The sequence below is a fragment of the Plectropomus leopardus genome, chromosome 6, assembly GCF_026936395.1.
Source record: "Plectropomus leopardus strain MGB_pleo_1.0 chromosome 6, ASM2693639v1, whole genome shotgun sequence".
Classification (NCBI taxonomy): Eukaryota; Metazoa; Chordata; class Actinopteri; order Perciformes; family Serranidae; genus Plectropomus; species Plectropomus leopardus.
In genome coordinates this window covers 24,263,564-24,280,646 of record NC_142181.1, presented here as the reverse complement: position 1 = coordinate 24,280,646, position 17,083 = coordinate 24,263,564, and the positions used below count along the sequence as shown (strand labels likewise).

Here is a 17,083-nt window from a genome sequence, read left to right as displayed (position 1 = left end):
TGGATCTTTTATACACAACGTTAAGGGAGCATAATGACACAAAATTCAGTTAGATCCACCCTCGCCTCTCCACAGCTCCAGCCTCTCGTCCAAAAAAAAAGCCTAGATGGCGACGGTATAAATGCATAATTCAAGGCTCATCAGTCCACAAACTAATGGATAACTTAACAGTAGCGACATCTATTATTTACACAGAAGTAAACATTTTTAGAGACTGGTAGAAAAAACGGTTTTGGTCTCTATAGCTAATTTCAACATTCATAACAAATCTGCAGGGTAAATTTTGAAATAACTCACCCATTTACATTTTTATTAAGGCTTAGTTAAGGTATGCATATTTAAGGGCTAGCCTGCTTTCGTGACAGGCTGTCTGTGAGGCGTTACTACAGACTATAAGTCAGATGGCCCGTTGCTCCTCAAAAGCTACACCCTCTTGTCTAAATATGGTCACTTCTGGCTCCAAAAAACAAACTTGCAAAGGCAGAAATGCCAAGCTCAAAAAAATATACAGCAGTCCACAAACCAATGCATGATGTCACGGTAACTACTTCCATTATTTTAACAGGGCTTGAAAAATGTGAAGTGAATTCAAGAGCTCCATATGATAAGGGAATGCGTATTTTGTTCACTTAAAAAGGGTGGATGATGAGCAAATCGCTTTTACTATAGTGTACCCATTTTGTAGGCTGAAACACTTACAGTAAGAGAGGAGGAAATACTTACAGCGGACCTCCAGATATGCAAGCTGATCATCCTCTCCAATTGCACTGCGTGCTGTGCAGAGGTACTGACCCGCGTCTGTATACTTGACATACTTCAGAGTGAGGGAGGACACACGAGCATCACTCCTCACCACTACATTTCCATCCAGACTCTAAATGGGAGCAAAAAATAACTTTGTTTAGAGGATAAAAAACAAAAAATATTTGTATAAGTTATTTTCCATGGCCACACTGCATATTTACATCTACAGAGCACATTTCTGTAAAATAGATGTGTGACCTGAAAATAAAAAAAAAAAATGGAGAAAGGCTGCCTTTAACGAGCAGAAGAGACATTACATTAATGAAAAAGGCACTCTGCTCTGTGAAGACGTGGAAACATAAGGACACAGTTGACAGAACAGGGGAGCTTATCAATAATAGATGACAGAAGGCACTGGAAACCATCTAGAGCTTTTCACACGGAGGGCTTACCAACTCGTGAAATATGCTGATGCATGAGACAGCAGAGCATTACCTTACATGCCACACTTGCACTTTCATGTTGAAAACATTTGGGGCTTAGTGTCACTCCCCACAATCTGATTTTTTTAAAAAAGTAAAATAACATTTTAAGTTAATCACTTGTGGTGGGTTTTTTGTTTTTGGTGTTGTAACGCTTTCTGAGCCTATATCCACCACATGCCCCAGTTTCCGTGATGAAGGGCACATGCCAAGTCACATAGCATTTGAGACCGAAGGCAATAACAACAGACAGCTGGCTAATGAGATGTGTAAATGACCTTCCTGCACTCGAGATACCTGGTTTCATTAACTTGATATGTAGAGTTACAACATCCCACCATAAGTGGCTTCCTGACCTTCAGGGTCAACAACTCTGTGTTGTTGTGGCGGCTGATGTCATGTGACACTAAAGTGTGGCTGTAGAGTTACAGACAGACCAAATCTCTCCTTTGTAAGAAACATTTTTCCACATGGGATATTACTCATTAAAACTTGCATCATGCAGGTTCTAGACCTTAATTTTCTTCATCTTAAATGTGCAAACAACTATTTGCTGTGTGGAGTGATGGTGCCCTGAGCAGAGAATGAAGTTGCGCTTCCTCTGTGTTGGTTGTAATCCAAGCTTCTCTGTTTTTTTTTGTTGGGGTAGCCAGTCTGGCTGCACGTGTATGGTAGTGCATGTGTATCCTTGTCTGTGTATCCCACTGGCTAGCTAATTGCTGCCGCTTTAAACTGCACTTATACGATGGTTACACAGGTTACTGCTCATAACGTCGTCCCAACCGAAAGTGGCAGAACAGCATTGTCACTGCGGCATGATGCTCAACATGCTTTGTCAGCACTATTTGCACTGTTAGCAATGAGAACTCCCTAAAACACAGGACATGGCATTGTACACTCTGGGAGAAGTTTGCAGAGCGGGCTTTCTTTCAGGCAGGGATTTCTTGGTTATAAGTATAAGTCATGGTTGAAAACCTGTTGGGCAAAGTTCTTCTATGTGCACTCTGTGACCGTTTCAGTGCTGTTCAGCCTGTGCTCTGAGTTCACAAGTTTTTTAAATACCAAGCCTGTTTGAGCTGATACTACAAAGAGATACTACAGGTGACACTATTTTGATATCAGAATACAGACCCGATCTGAGTACATCTTTGTTGTTGGATATTATTTAGTCCATGTTATGTTCAATATATTTCACTATACGCTTTAGCAATACTTAGCTGTACATATTTTTCAATAAAAAGTTATGATGGTCAATTTGAGAATTTATCAGCAGTCAGGTAAAAGCCAAATGAAATTTTGCAAGGAAGTCTAGTCTTGGTTGCAGCCATGCAAGCAGTATAAGGAGCAAAAATCCAAGTATATCTGTGTAAACTGATGACAAAAAATAAAAAATCACCTCTGAAGTAGCAGTTGGGCCTGAGGTCCCCTGAATGTTTAATCTTGGGGTTAACTAAGTAATAAATTACTTTTTGGCATACATTTTGGTAGCTTGACGACCCAATGTGCATCTTGCACACAGTGCTGGGTAATGTTAGCAGCTAACTGAGGGCCTAGACACCTCCATGTTGAGAGCTGTTTGCAGGTAATTCCAGTTCAGAATCTGAATAACAGATACGCTCTGAATGTTGCATACGTCTCCTTTAGCTGTTAATGGCACAGCAAATGTAAACTGTCTTCTGGATGATTTTCCTGTGAACACGGTAGATCTCAAGAGTCAGTAAGTCTCATGTTTATTTTGTGGATTTGGGACATGCAAATGGTTTTATATAGTACTATTTTATACAGTAAGCTTTGCTGTTCTTGTCAATTGTTCCCTTTTCAAGGTGCTGCAGAACTGAGTATCTAAGCCTCTGTATTGGTTGCTTTCGTGGCTTTGATCCAAGCTGCAGGCGAAACAATAGCACGGATGCTTCTACACATATTGAATTAGGGCCCGGTCTGGGCAGCCATGTAAGAGAAACCCTCGTTAGTTTTGTATTCAAATTCAATAGACAAAGCATGTCTGGGGCATTCATTATGCATAGCGGGTAGCAGGACCAGGGAGACACTTACATAACACACTACCCTTTTTATTCTGACCCCTGTGCAGAAAGCATTCTCCCTCGACCCCTGTGGCATTGCTTCTGACTCCTGCATCTGTGCATCATGCCACATTGTGTACCACCATAAAGTCCAACTTACTCAGTATGCTTCAATATTGCGTTCTTTTTAACAGTGTGCTCCTACATTATGGAGAATGCAGCATCAAAATGTCACTAAAGCCAGAACATATGGACAGTTTCTCTACAGTCTCTCAGCCCCAATATGAAGCTCATAACAAATATCATCTGCCAGAGGAAAATGGTGTCTCAACTGCAATTGAATGCTGTGATTCATTAATGTTTTATAACAATGGATTTTCAGCATGAATGCAAAATATGCCAGAGTGGCTATCTATAAGAAACATCCGTATTAAGCATCTAACTTCCAACCTACCTTCTACCTTCTATTATTTGTTGACTACTACAAACCACTTTACATGTCTTTAAAAAAAAACTGCAATGAAACAGATAGGGGAAGGAAAAAAAGACTTTGAGACAGAAGCTCCTCTAATAAATCAGACCAAACTGACAGCAGAGCTCTCCAACAGCTTCTGCAGCTTTACCAGCAGACATGAGAGACACTGCTGGAACATCAGAGCATAAAATTGAGAATGCACTGAGGACATGTTAAACTCATGTCTCACCAAATCTTAACTGGTCCAGCATACCAATGCACCTTCCCCCTGAATGTACTTTCCTTTCTGAGGCTTGTCAAATGAACACTCAGCTGCCTACGCACTTGCAACAAACATGCTCAGCATACTCATACTGCCTCGTGCTCGCACTCCTTCCCTGTGCGGTTTCTAATGGGATATCTTGCAGAGGAACACCGATCATATCAGAGTGCAGGTGGGCTTATACCCATATCAATATGTTGGAAAGACAAAATTATTAATGCCTCCTGATTTAATGTAAACCGACACGCTCTCAATCTGAAACGACAGATGTGCTGCAAACAAGCTGCTGAGATATAATTTTTGGGACAACAGAATGTGGCATAAGCCTGATTTTTAAGACGTGTGTGTTCTTGTTTGAGGGAAAAGTGGCACTTGCTTTGGATTATCTTTATCTTTCTTGGAAACCTGGGAAGCTTAGGTAACTCAAATACCCTGTTTGGGCTTTTATGTACAGCTGAGTAATCCAAATGTTCTTCTTTCTCAGTAAAACTGTTTCTACTTCAACATCATATTACTGCTGATGCACAAAATGGTGCAACCATGTGTAAATCAGTTTTTTACAAACCTAGTCATTACTGTCAGCATGTGTTTGATGAGAAAGGCTCTTCCTCACATCCTGCAGCGAGTGGAGTGTGATACGCTATTTCATACTAAACGTTTCGTAATAACAGACAGGTGCTATTAATGAAAGCATGCCAAAATGTCAAGATTTAGTCAGCATTTGAAACAAGAAAAGCAAAAGAAAATAGCCATCTTCAAATGAGTAAAAGGAAAAGACCAATCTGATTAATGTGCAGAGCCCCCTGCAATTTAAAAATAAAATAGCTAGGCTATTTAAGGAACCAAAGACTCTAAAAATACGCATTCATTGCCTGTCAAATGGAACAAATTTATAAATAACGATGGCAAGCCTAATGTTTGATCTTGCACCTGAAATGACGAGCTGTGACGACACACTTTATGAGAGCACAAATTTCTCTTCATTTGTAAGCCAAAAAGATCCATATGTACTGTCGTCTAGCACGGTGTACTCAGCGCTAACATTGGACATGACAGAGTGGTATTTCTCACCAATGTTATCACATATGTAAAACACATATTTGATTGTTTAGTAAGCTTAAGTAGGCAGTTCTTTCTTTTGCCAATTTCTTTCAGGGACAGTCCCTGGCTCTGACACTCTGGGCTGCCGCACAAAGACATCTTTCACTTTTTCTTGCATACATATTCATTCATCTTTGGTCCAACAAATTAGATCTATAAAGAATTATTTTCTGATGTCAAAAATACATCTTGACATAATCAGGGGCTGGCATCACATCAGGTGAGATCTGGAGATGTGGGTGGGAGGACGGAGAAATATGTGGAGAGTTTTACCTCAACAAAATCCATTTTTGAGAAGAAAAACAGGTTGGCATTGCATCTAACAGAATCATGCATCAAATCTATAAATTAATTCTGAAAATCATATTTGAGAAGGCAAACATCTTGCACTGACTTATGTTCTTGCAGACTAAGGTCTGAAAGAAAAAAGCTCACGCTGGAGTACTGCATGTTAAGTTTATAGAGAAACTACAGAAGTGAAACAAAGAGATACAGACAGGCCGGCCTGTTTGGCTTCTGCATCTTTCTCAGGGTTTATACTCTCCCTGAACCTCATTTGATCAAGAATTTTGATATGCGTCCATCCAGAATTGAATAGGACTCCCCTGACATGAAAGATGGATGGGTGTAGGAAAAAAGTCATGCATTTAGAATACCTTGTGTTGTTCTGGCCGAGTCCATGATGCCTGTAGAGGACAGAGACACAACAACAAACAAAAGGCAAAGCAATTCTTAGAAAGTAATCCTTATTCAGGCAAAGCTGGGACACTGCACATCGCACGCAAGTATTAAGTGTCCAGTTTATTTTTCGTACATCCACAGTCCCTGAGCTGAATGTATGATTTTGCTGAAAGTCTGCAGGTACAATAAGATGTATGCTTTGGATTTCCCTACTGAAGAAACCTATTATGTGACAACAGTTTTTCTTTAAAAGGTGCACTTTGGGGGATTTTTACTGCGTATTATTTTCTCTCCTGCAAGCTGGAACAAGTCTGCTTCCAACCCCCAAAGAAGTAAGTCTATTGGCATCACGATAACGAAAATGCTTACAGATAAGAAGGTTATTGGTTTATCTGGAAGAGGTGAATCCATTACGCTGCAACAACTGAGATATGTCGGCCTGTTTGGTAAACACAGTACGGCAATTATCGACCCGCAAGCCCATTTTTGAGGCTTAAAGCAATAATGAGAATATAAAACCCAATAAAACTGAATTTGCTCTAGCTGTTGTCTCCTCGTGCATATAAAGAGCCTGTCCTACATCAGCAGTTAGTAGTCATCAAGTCTTGCTGTGTTTCTCAATGAGCAATGGGGGGTTTAAAAGAAGCAATTTTGTTGCAGCTCTTCCTATTCCCCATGTGACACCTGGAAATAAATCTTTGCCTTCAGGTGGCCTGTGTCAGATGCTCTGCTCTGAATGTTAACAGTTCTTGTAATACAGTCTCAAAGGAAGTGTTTTTCTCTATTAATATGCTTTGAATGTACTCCAAGGCTAAAATAAATAAGAATATTATTTGAATAACTTAAGTTCCATTCTTAGAAAGAAGATACCTTTCACCTCTCTCTGCCAGTGGATATTTATAAATCTACAGGCACGTTTGCTTTACAAATATTGATTTCTGCATTTTGAGAATGGATGTATAATAAATTTACTAACTGACCACATATATATAATTTAAAGGAAAAGTGTGTAGGATTTAGAGGCATCTGGCAGTGAGGACTGCAGACTGCAACCAGCTGAGAAATATAAATATATATATATATAAAAAATGTTCAAACCATGATCTTTTTTCCCTAAAACTTCAGGGCTGTCTGACTTGAAGACAAACTTCTCCCAACATCCTCAAAACGTGGACTAACAACAAGATCTTTTCACTACAGTATAAAAACTCAATAATAACTGTCAAGGATCTTAGACAAAACAACTGTCTTTTGTAGATCACATTTCCCCGACATACACAACATGCTAACGTTTTCAGTATAAGCCTATGGCATTTTACATTGCAGACATTAGCTTAGCAGCTAGCGGACTTTTCCTCTACTAATACGGACTTTCAGTCTGCATGCACGTTTTTTTTCAGTCAGCATGTTGAAACAGAGCAGCTAATGTAACCTTAGCAAGAAGTCAGTGAAGTCACCTGGCATGTATGTCGTGTTTTCTCAGTATGGCTTTTGTTTACATATGACATGCCATCTGTTGACTCGCAGTTTGTCCAAAAACAAAACATTTCTATACTGATGATTTATTCCCGAGTAAATAATAGTAATATATCCTCATCATCTTTCTTCGGCTGCCCGCCCATCTGCCAAACGCTGTGTGACGTGACTCAAGACTTTCAAAAATAAGGACGTGCCTGAAAGATGATAATATGGATCGATGTTTACACTTTGCATCGATGTTACGTTATTGTTGCTCATTTAATTGATATATCGATGCAGATTGATGGATCGTATATATATGTGTGTGTGTGTGTGTGTGTGTGTGTGTGTGTGTGTGTGTGTGTATATATACTTTTAATATTATATTCCATTTCTACCAATATATCCCATGGATGTATTATAGTAAATATATCCCCCCCAAATCCTACACACTGGACCTTAAAATAACTAGGGCTGAGTTATTGTTGAATTTTAATATTAAATGCCTCTTTAAAACATGATTTACTGAAGAGTCTTCTACTGAAGCACTGCAGTTCAGCTCTCATGTCTATTTGATAAAGATACATTTTAAATACTGCATGTTTTTACAGTACACAGTAGTATAGCATATTACTAGGAAAAACACTAAAAGCCCATTTTCTGACTGGGATCAACTCCAGTTCAATATTTCATCATGTGATTTAGAGTTCACAAATATAAAGATAAATAAGTGATAATCATAATCATGTTGGTCATGTCTCCGACTCTGCTGAATACAGAATTACTTCACATCATCACAGATCAAATCAAACCTCTAGTTAACAAACAAACACTTAGAACTGTTCTAGTCAACATGCCATGTCAAGTTAAATCACAATGACACTGAAAAGCCAACCCCACAAGATGATAAGCTCCTTGGAAAGCATGCTCTATGGATTTCATGACACTGAAGAGAAAATGTTAAGCATGACGATGGGATGTGATGGCCCACATAGCGAAAAAAGTGTAACAAGCAACATGATTAACAGCTATTTCATCAGATGCAACTGCAAGAAAATGTCAAGTGACGTAAAGCAATCTGCTGGAATAATTGAAGAGCAAACAGTGAATCAAACCATCAATACATTCACATCTACTCTCTCATAATCAATGGTGTGTTTGAATTTAAATACTTAATATCACTGCAGGTAAAAAGAGGAGACACTAAAATAATGATTGGACAGATCATACGCAAGGCTCCCTATTTGGGAGTAATTTCACTGCGCTCGGAAGAGCATTTTAAGTCCTCTACTGTCACAGTAAAACAAACTGTGCACCGTACATCATTACAAACAGCAGTTGGCTGCATATCACCACAGCACTGAGAAAGAGCAGTGGCCCAATTAGAACAGGCAACCTAATAGTCTGGAACATCACCACCTCATCCGCACACACGCTCGTCTGCGGCAACGCTCCCGCAGTAAGTGAGCCGACAAGTATCGTTGTCATATCTGTGACAGGTGTTTGTTTAAGACAAAAGGACAATGAAGAGCAGCAGATGCGAGCGTGCAAAACGGAAGACACCAAAACAAAATCACTCCTCCGAGCCAGCGCTCGTAACAATATGGTGAAGGCTCCCGTGGGACTTATCATTTTTCCAGCCCATTGTTATTCCCTTCCATAGAGAATTATCCTCGCTCTTTGTTCTGACATGAATTGTAATGTCAGCATGAAGAGGGCAATGCAGCGAAAGAGGAGACATACTAACACAAATACACTAAATGCATAAATGTACAGAACCCGGGTAGAGTTTCACATACTGGGTGACGCCTGACTGTGCATATTGTCATCATCCTGAGTCATTAACTGCTGAGCTTCAGAGCCTCTGCCAGCACAACACAGAAAACTGACTAGCATTTAAGTAAAGGAACCCTGACATCACCCAACAACTGAGCTAGCAGGCATGCTGTTGAAAATGAGAAGCCTTTTGTGTTTGCAGAAAACAATGCTCTCTCTACATTGGCACGCAACGCTTAAAGCTTTCCTCTGTTTCGGATGCCCTGCCTCAACCACTGTCACACCACATTAATTACACATTTTCTTTAAGCATCCTATTACACATAAAATAATCATGAATTTCTCAGGTCTTTAATTTCTTACTGGCACTCTGGATGTTAGACAGCAGAGCTAAGAGAATATTTTGTCCTTAAACGTAAATTTTTCACAAAACACAAAGATTACAGACAGAAAGTGCCATCATCCAAATCAACTTCAAACTTTAATGTGCTTTTAAGTTTTATAATTAGTCCTTTGTCGCGACAATTTCCCTCTGTATAGTTACAGTTCAAAAATATTTCCAGATAATTACAGCTTGAAAAACTCTGTGCATCAAGCAGAATGTTTAATATGTATTCAAATAAGCCAAACATTCATTATGTAGATAAAGTACAAAGCATGGATAAATACTTCATTTACATTTTCAGTTATTAAACAGACACACTTATCTACCGAGACTTGCAGTGAATGCATTCAAAGGACTGAAACAGCCCAATACTGCACGTAAAAGTTGATGAAAGTTTAAAAATGAATATATAAACACTTAACTTTAATAGCCATATAAACAAAAACAAAACCATCCCCAAATAAATGCCAATTTGAAATTGAAACATAACTCTACGCAGGCATGCACCCACGACTGTACAACACTTTTTGAACCTACTCCTTTTATCCTGTTTTTTTTTCCAATGGACAGTACCACTGCTTTTCTATTATGATACAGTAATCTCCCTTAATCCACACAGTGTGCACCCCTTTTACTCACAATGCTTTTGTCTGCCGACAGTGAACACTTTGTGGAGGAGGTTATTCAGAAAGAATTTTGTCTCTCCTCATGTTCACCTTTAGAACACCAGACCATGGTAAAAAAAAAAAAAAAAAGGAAACCGACAGTGAATGTCTTACCTGTCACAGGATATCAGACGTAACAATAACAGTTTCGGTTTCCTAAATGACTGAAATACAGCATAATTAAAAGCTTAATCCTTGGCTCTTTATTTCTTATTTGGACATGTAGCTCTACTAAAGAGTCAGCTACAAACTTTTTGACAGGTTGGAAGGGTTATAGGAGGTACAGTTCTCTCCAGAATTACTGGTTTCTGACCCGATTTTTGAGCTGCGCAACTCATTTTAGAGTCACACCGAATTTCAGCTCTGTTGGGTGTCATTTGCAGCGTAGTGTAAAAGGAGAGTGAGGACCAATCACGGCCTGATAAGTTGCTCCTGACTGGAAATTTAGGTTGGCGATCGACACGCTTTTGCACCATTGAGAGCCTTGAGTAAATTCCCCAAGGACGGTGCCTTCTCTCTTACTCAATCAATACCAGAGTGTAGCCAAAACACAACTAGTTGTTTAGGAGAGTTGCCAGAAAAAAAGCCTCTGTTGTCAATCAACAACAAGCTAAAGCACTTACAGTTTGCCAAATTTTACAGGAACTCTCAATGGGAACGTATTCTGTGATCAGATGAGACCAGAATAGAACTTTTTGGCAACACACATCAAAGGTGGGTTTGGCGGAGACATAAAGATAGCCATACAGAAAAGCACCTCATGCCCACTGTGAAGTATGGTGGTGGATCTTTGATGTTTTTGAGCTGTTTCTCTTCCAAAAGCCTCAGACGTCTTGTTGGGATGAATGGTATCATGGACTCCATCAAATACTAACGGATATTACACAACAACCTAATAGCTGCTGAAAAGGAGGTTAAAATGGGCCATGGTTGGATGTTTCAGCGTGACAATGATCCAAACACACCTCAAAATCTACATGAAAATGGCTCACCCACCGCAGAATAAAGGGTTAACCTAAACCTGACAGAAAATCTGTGAAATGAGCTAAAGAGGAGAATCCACAAGCGTCAACGTTGAAATTGAAAGGATCTGGAGAGATTCAGTATGAAGAAGCTGTCTCAGATCCAATGCCATGTGTTCACCAACCTCATCTCGAATTATAGTCGGAGACTCAGAGCTGTTATCTTGGCAAAGGAAGGCTGCACAAAATATTAAATGAAGGGGTGCAGATAATTGTGGCACACATATTTTTGAGAAAAACATTGGTTTCACGATAAAATATGCATGTTCCTTTCAATTATGATCTGTGAATATTTTGAATAAAAGATAATAAGGATAAACAATTACTCCTTTTGCTAATTTTTTTCCTAAAGACTGCCAACAATTCTGGAGGGCACTGTATAAATTTTATCTTAAAGGTAGGTTTTGACTTCATGGTTCCAACACATTTATACCAATGAATTTTCAAACCGTTTCCATACATTTTCCATAATATTTTACTTAATTTCTATGACTTTAAGTGGATTAAATCGGGTGGGCCTGTATAGTGATACAGCCATAATTTATTCAACATATTCTTCCAAGACATTTGTGGAGAATCAAACAGCTAGCACTGCTAACTTCACTTAGTCATTAGACTTTTCCACTGGCAACTTGTTGCATGTGCCCATAGACCAGACCATCGGACTATAATTTTGACATTGGTTTAACAAAAAAGCGTCAACATTTTTTTGAGAGCTTTTGCAATACCTGCATAAATCACAGTCATGTCCCTTCAGTTTTTCTCCATCCAAGGGGATCAATACACCAAAATTATGGCCTGATATTGCTTATCCACACATCTATGCATGTAAAGATGTCCAGATCACTATGATTAAATCAAATATGAACATTTGATTAAGTCAGTAGGTATCATTAGGCTGAGTGTTGTATGTAAATAACCAACCTGTTAATAAACATCCGTTTGATCTATAGGCTGTGATTGAGTCAGAGATGACAGCCTGATGCTGCTATACTGTATGACTGTACTGCAGCGGCCTCCCACTCAAGCAGCTACCAGTACCCATAAGTAGTGACTGTCAACATCATCTAGCAATTCACCACACTCAGAGTGAATATTCATGTATCTTATGTATCTCAAATCTCAGTGTGAAAGTCTTGATTCATCTGCTATGCAACAGCTTTTCTGCATTTTCCTGTTCCTCTCCTGTGGGCTTGTGTGCCTGTGGTGTTTTTTTTTTTCTCAGCACCGGCATCTTTTCTGAATTGTTCTCAATTAAGATTAACAGCATATGTGGCTGCATGCAGCCGTCTGGAGAAACTGCCGCACCAAGCTTCTTTTTTCAGAGTGCTCCGTCTTTTTGTGTGACCACTGTGTGAAAATCTCTGAACTATCAGAAAAGCACTGGTGATGTCACTGCTGTCTTTTTTTTTTTTTTTGCTAGGCTACTGTAACAACAATGACAGTAAAGCCCATTTGTGGAAACAGATTAGCCAGTGGACACTGGAAGTTGCTGGTGAGTCTTGTGCTTTTATCATTGTACCTTTGTAAGCCTGTTGTTAACTGTGTAATCAATCCTCTATTAACATTGTGCTGGGAGCGCTTTTTCATGAAGTGCTAGGATGAAGTGCTCCCCAGCGCCCTGTCACTGCTTTTCTGCCCAAGAATAACGCTATGTGGACACACGCCCTTATGTGACAGCATGTTCCTTTCCTGAGGGGGTGTGGCCCTGGAGATGATGCGATTCTGGTCTGGTCTGGTCTGGTCTTAGTGTATCAATAGAGGCATTACTAAATGCATTTGAATATGAAAAATAGAACTACTGGTATAATGAATTTTCAGTACCAGTTTATATTTTATTCTTTTTCATAAAAAGGTGTCAGTGTTAACTTCTGCACTATTACTGAAGTCTTTCTGAGACCTACTGGCACTGAAATAAGAGTAGATCACTCAAATATGACATTTTGTGTCTATAGTTCTTTAAATGAATAGATGCATTTATAAGTGACAATAAATATAGAAAAAAATCATGGTTTAATAACCATTATATAAATAATATATGCCAAACTTAATTATGGCTTTGGTTTTGAGAACTTTATTAATGTATATTTTAGAAGAAGGGGAAAAAAACACCACTGTTTTTGGTATTCTTGGAATTTGTTGTAATTTCGTATTATATGTTCGAAATAAAATGATAAAATGAAATGAAATGAAATAATATATTTCTTTTTGTTTCGTTCATTATATTATTGGCTAATAAAGCAATGGGACTACAGTATCTTAATGGTGGAAGCGCACAGTCAAATTCTGGCTATATATATATATATATATAACACAGCGCAGCACTAGATTTGTAATTAACAATTCAAGCAACCTATTTTGCATAATAAACATGTTTTAAAAACTTTTCCAACACTCCAAACCATTTCCAGGCCTGGAAAGGTTTTTCTCATTCCATTACTTTTTTGGTAATTTTTATGACCATGGGAACCCTGTGACCACAACTAGAACTATGGAACAATGTTTTTATATGCGGATCCACATTTTTACATGTGTGTGAGGGTGACGACATAAATACTCCCACCAATGATTTTATGGAAATGCTGCAATAAATGCAGAGAAGGAGAAGAAGGAGGAGAAGAAGACGGCTACCAAGTGCATGAATGTAAACAACGCAGGTTTGAAAACATTAGAGAAAAACTGGCTTTGCAAATGTTTTGTTTGAGACACTAAACGCAGACACTAAACGTGTTTTGGTGAGTAATGCTGACTGTAAACAGTAACTTTGTTTATAGGAATAAACCCTACATATGTGTTTTTTTAGGGTTGTTCAAGGTTTTACTCTAGCTTTCAAGATGGTAGAAGACATTAACATTTACAAATACTTTCTGATGTGCTTTTCAAATTAGTTATCCTGATTATAGTTAGAATGAGTACTGAACCATAAAAAGAAGTTATGGTCCCTTATACATGTAAAAAATATTAGCTGTACAAAGTATTTTAGTCAAGATGATGAAAATGCTGTGATCACAGTCTCCTTTGCAGTCAGGGCAGATAAACTATGAGAGTATATTTTTTATGGCGTATTTTCTTTAATATTGAAAAGAACATTATTATATCTGTTCCTCACTGAGCAGTATCCAATAACTAAAAGGAAAAGGGAATTTTTTGTAAAACTTTGACTATTACACACAAGCTGGGATTTTCACATTACTCCTCCAATAATCCTCTTATTTTATGCAACTGAATTTCCTGTCAAACAGTGAACAAAACATCACTGCTGTGTGTGATAAAGTAAAGTCATGTATGAGAATTAAACTTAATCGTTCAAGATCACAGAGTTCTGCGCAACAGTTCATCTGCTTGATGCACTACTATTCAAACAAGAAATGAAAGCCGCTGACCAGCTAGGGAGCCAAAAAACTAAAAACACATTCAAATTAACTGCTTATTAATTCTGTATATTCATCACCACCACACATCTAAAATGGCACAGTACAGATGTGCACTGGTTTTCTGACCAATACGAGGATCTCACATCAATATATTAATGAGAAAATCCTCAACTTGACACCCTTTAAGAAGTTTGCTCAAAAATTGAAAAGCTGCCTGTTTTTTTTCTTTCTTCCTTTCAATTCAGCATGTCCACCCCCAACGAATGCTGTTTCAATCGTCACACCATCCTAGATGAAATACAGCTGTTATGATGATTACAGATAGCATGACAGACAGACGGACATCAGATGAACAGATAGAACAAGACAATTAAACAATTAGCAGCCGTTTTCTCATGCATTCATTACAGACCAACCATGGAAACTATTTCCCTTGCTGATTATCAGAGCTATGGAGGAAAATATTAAAAATCTGCTTTTTCTTTCTATCATTCAGCAAGGCTGCTAATCATTTCTTTGAAGACAGCTGTAAAAAGATGCCACAGACGAAACATACTGCAGAGTTATGTGCAAAACACACTGCCACCACAGCACAGGGCCTCACATGACATGTCACATGACATGCCATGGTGCTGCACATCAACAGGGCTACACCGTGCAGAAAATGGGCCGGTATTGTAGTTGTCTTTTCTTTCTTTGTAAATAACAAAAAGCCACAGTGTTTTATCTATTTCCTCAGCATCCACAGAGTCAATCTTCACAACTACAGTATGGCTTTCCAGGTGATGTCTTAGATGACATATTATGGTGGGATACTGAGCTCTGAGAGTTACTGTAGCCCTCTGATGAGTGTCTGCACATCCATTATGACAGTTTCAAGACCACAAAATAAGATGATCTATCACTGACAGAAGAGGAAGTTGAGGTACAGCAGCAGCTTGGAGGTTTGTTGAGCCAAAAAAGTGCTGCTTCTCGTGGACATCTACACAGAATAGGACAGAGGTGTAAACTGTTACTGGGCATTGCGTCCATGTGTGCCAGTGAGCCTCTCCACTGTGGGTGTGCGGGTTTACAAAAGAAAAAAATAGGCCTGTCGTGATGTGCGTCATATGGTGGTAGCGTGTTTTGCACTCGAAGTGATGCTTCACTGAAAACCTATTTTTGAATATCAAACACTGAGCCCTGGAGGCTTGACAGGTGGCACAGTGGCTGCAGTCTGCTTGAAATCATGTCAATTACAATGGATTCCAATTGCAGCCAGTTTTCACAGTTGGAAAAATGCCCATTAAACCTCTTCTTGTAGCACAACCCACTTCTCCACCGGCCACCTCTATGACTGCTACGTTCCAAACTCATATTCTCATCTTTGCCTGCAGGGGGTTTGATACTCAAAAGATTTTAGGTGGAGCACTTTTACCCTCAATTTTTCAAGCGATACTGACATTAATGTTAGACAATCTACAGTACTATGGAGATGACAGACAGACTGAGCTGGGCTTGATTCCAGGCAACCTCATGCTGTGATGTAGAGTTTGAAAATGATCAGGCAACAGCGACACAGAAATGGTGTTTTTCTTTTATTGCAGTATTAACCCAAATTGTCATCTGATCTCATGAGATAAGCACCACGCATTTTCTATCAGGAGATCAGTGAAGTTTTCAGGCTCTATATTTGGGAAGCATGCAACAGTCGAATCAATTTCATGAACTCTGATGAGATCATTCCTTGGGGTTTTCAAGAAACAGCTGGGAAATTTTCAATAAAAAGGGATTATTTGATTTCACCGGGGCTTTTGTCAAATCTGGAGGCATATTTTGCAACACTACTCCAGTACATTTCTGTGCCACGCGGATTTCATACCTGATAGATCCTGTTTAGATGTGCCTGTAGGAAGAAAATGTAGTGCATGTAATGGACTGGCTCCAGAATTCCTCCACGAACTTCAGCACATCTCTGAAGTATTTTACCCCTCATTACCTCTCAACTGTAGCAAGACACCAAGACCTTGAAGAAGCAGGCCATGTGGGCAATAGATGTACGAGAATACCAATCAGGTATTCATTGTTTTTGATGGTTTGCGCATGGAGAATTGTAGAAGACATTACCAAAAGGACACAGTTTCAAGGATGTAATGGCTGGTACAAAGATGGTAACTGAATATCCATAGATAAACTAAATTTGACTTTTCAATCACTGGCATGAGCGGAATAATGATAATGGGGGATTGAAATTGCTAAACAAACACTTGATCATTCAAGTGCCCATTCTAGCAAATGCTGTACAATAAGAAGCAGACAAAGTTTAATTATTGCCTCAAATTGCATGCTTATTTTGGGAATGTTATAATTGGGTTTCTGAGACAGATTTTCTTGACATTTGGGAAAACTCATGTCAAATCTGAGCGTACTCCACATTACAGGCTGAGTATCGCTGAGCTAATTACATGAGATCCTCTGGGCCATCTCGAAGGAGCCGCTAATTTAAGGGGAAATAATCAGCAGTACAGAAACCTTGCTGAGGAAGCTGCACAAGTCCCCCACCTGCGCATGATCAATACATCTCTTGAATTTATGTTAAAGGCATTCAATTTCTCTCCCTGAGACACCGACATCCTGCTGGTTTGTGTGCCTCCCTGG

General features: G+C 39.0%; 1 protein-coding gene across 9 annotated transcripts in view; it reads right to left on the bottom strand.

Annotated features, from left to right (window-relative positions):
• The window catches only part of ncam1b (neural cell adhesion molecule 1b), a 98,557-nt gene that overhangs the window by 24,763 nt on the left and 56,711 nt on the right, over positions 1–17,083 (bottom strand). For 5 of the 9 annotated variants that reach the window (XM_088079056.1, XM_088079051.1, XM_088079052.1 and 2 more), the window contains exons 9-11: positions 16,308–16,331; positions 5,742–5,771; positions 724–874 (exon numbers count right to left, since the gene is read on the bottom strand). In XM_088079056.1, the coding sequence (XP_087935182.1) occupies positions 724–874; positions 5,742–5,771; positions 16,308–16,331 (205 nt within the window). The remainder of the gene's footprint in view (positions 1–723; positions 875–5,741; positions 5,772–16,307; positions 16,332–17,083) is intronic. The other 4 variants (XM_088079053.1, XM_042486713.2, XM_088079054.1 and 1 more) reach the window with 2 other exon arrangements.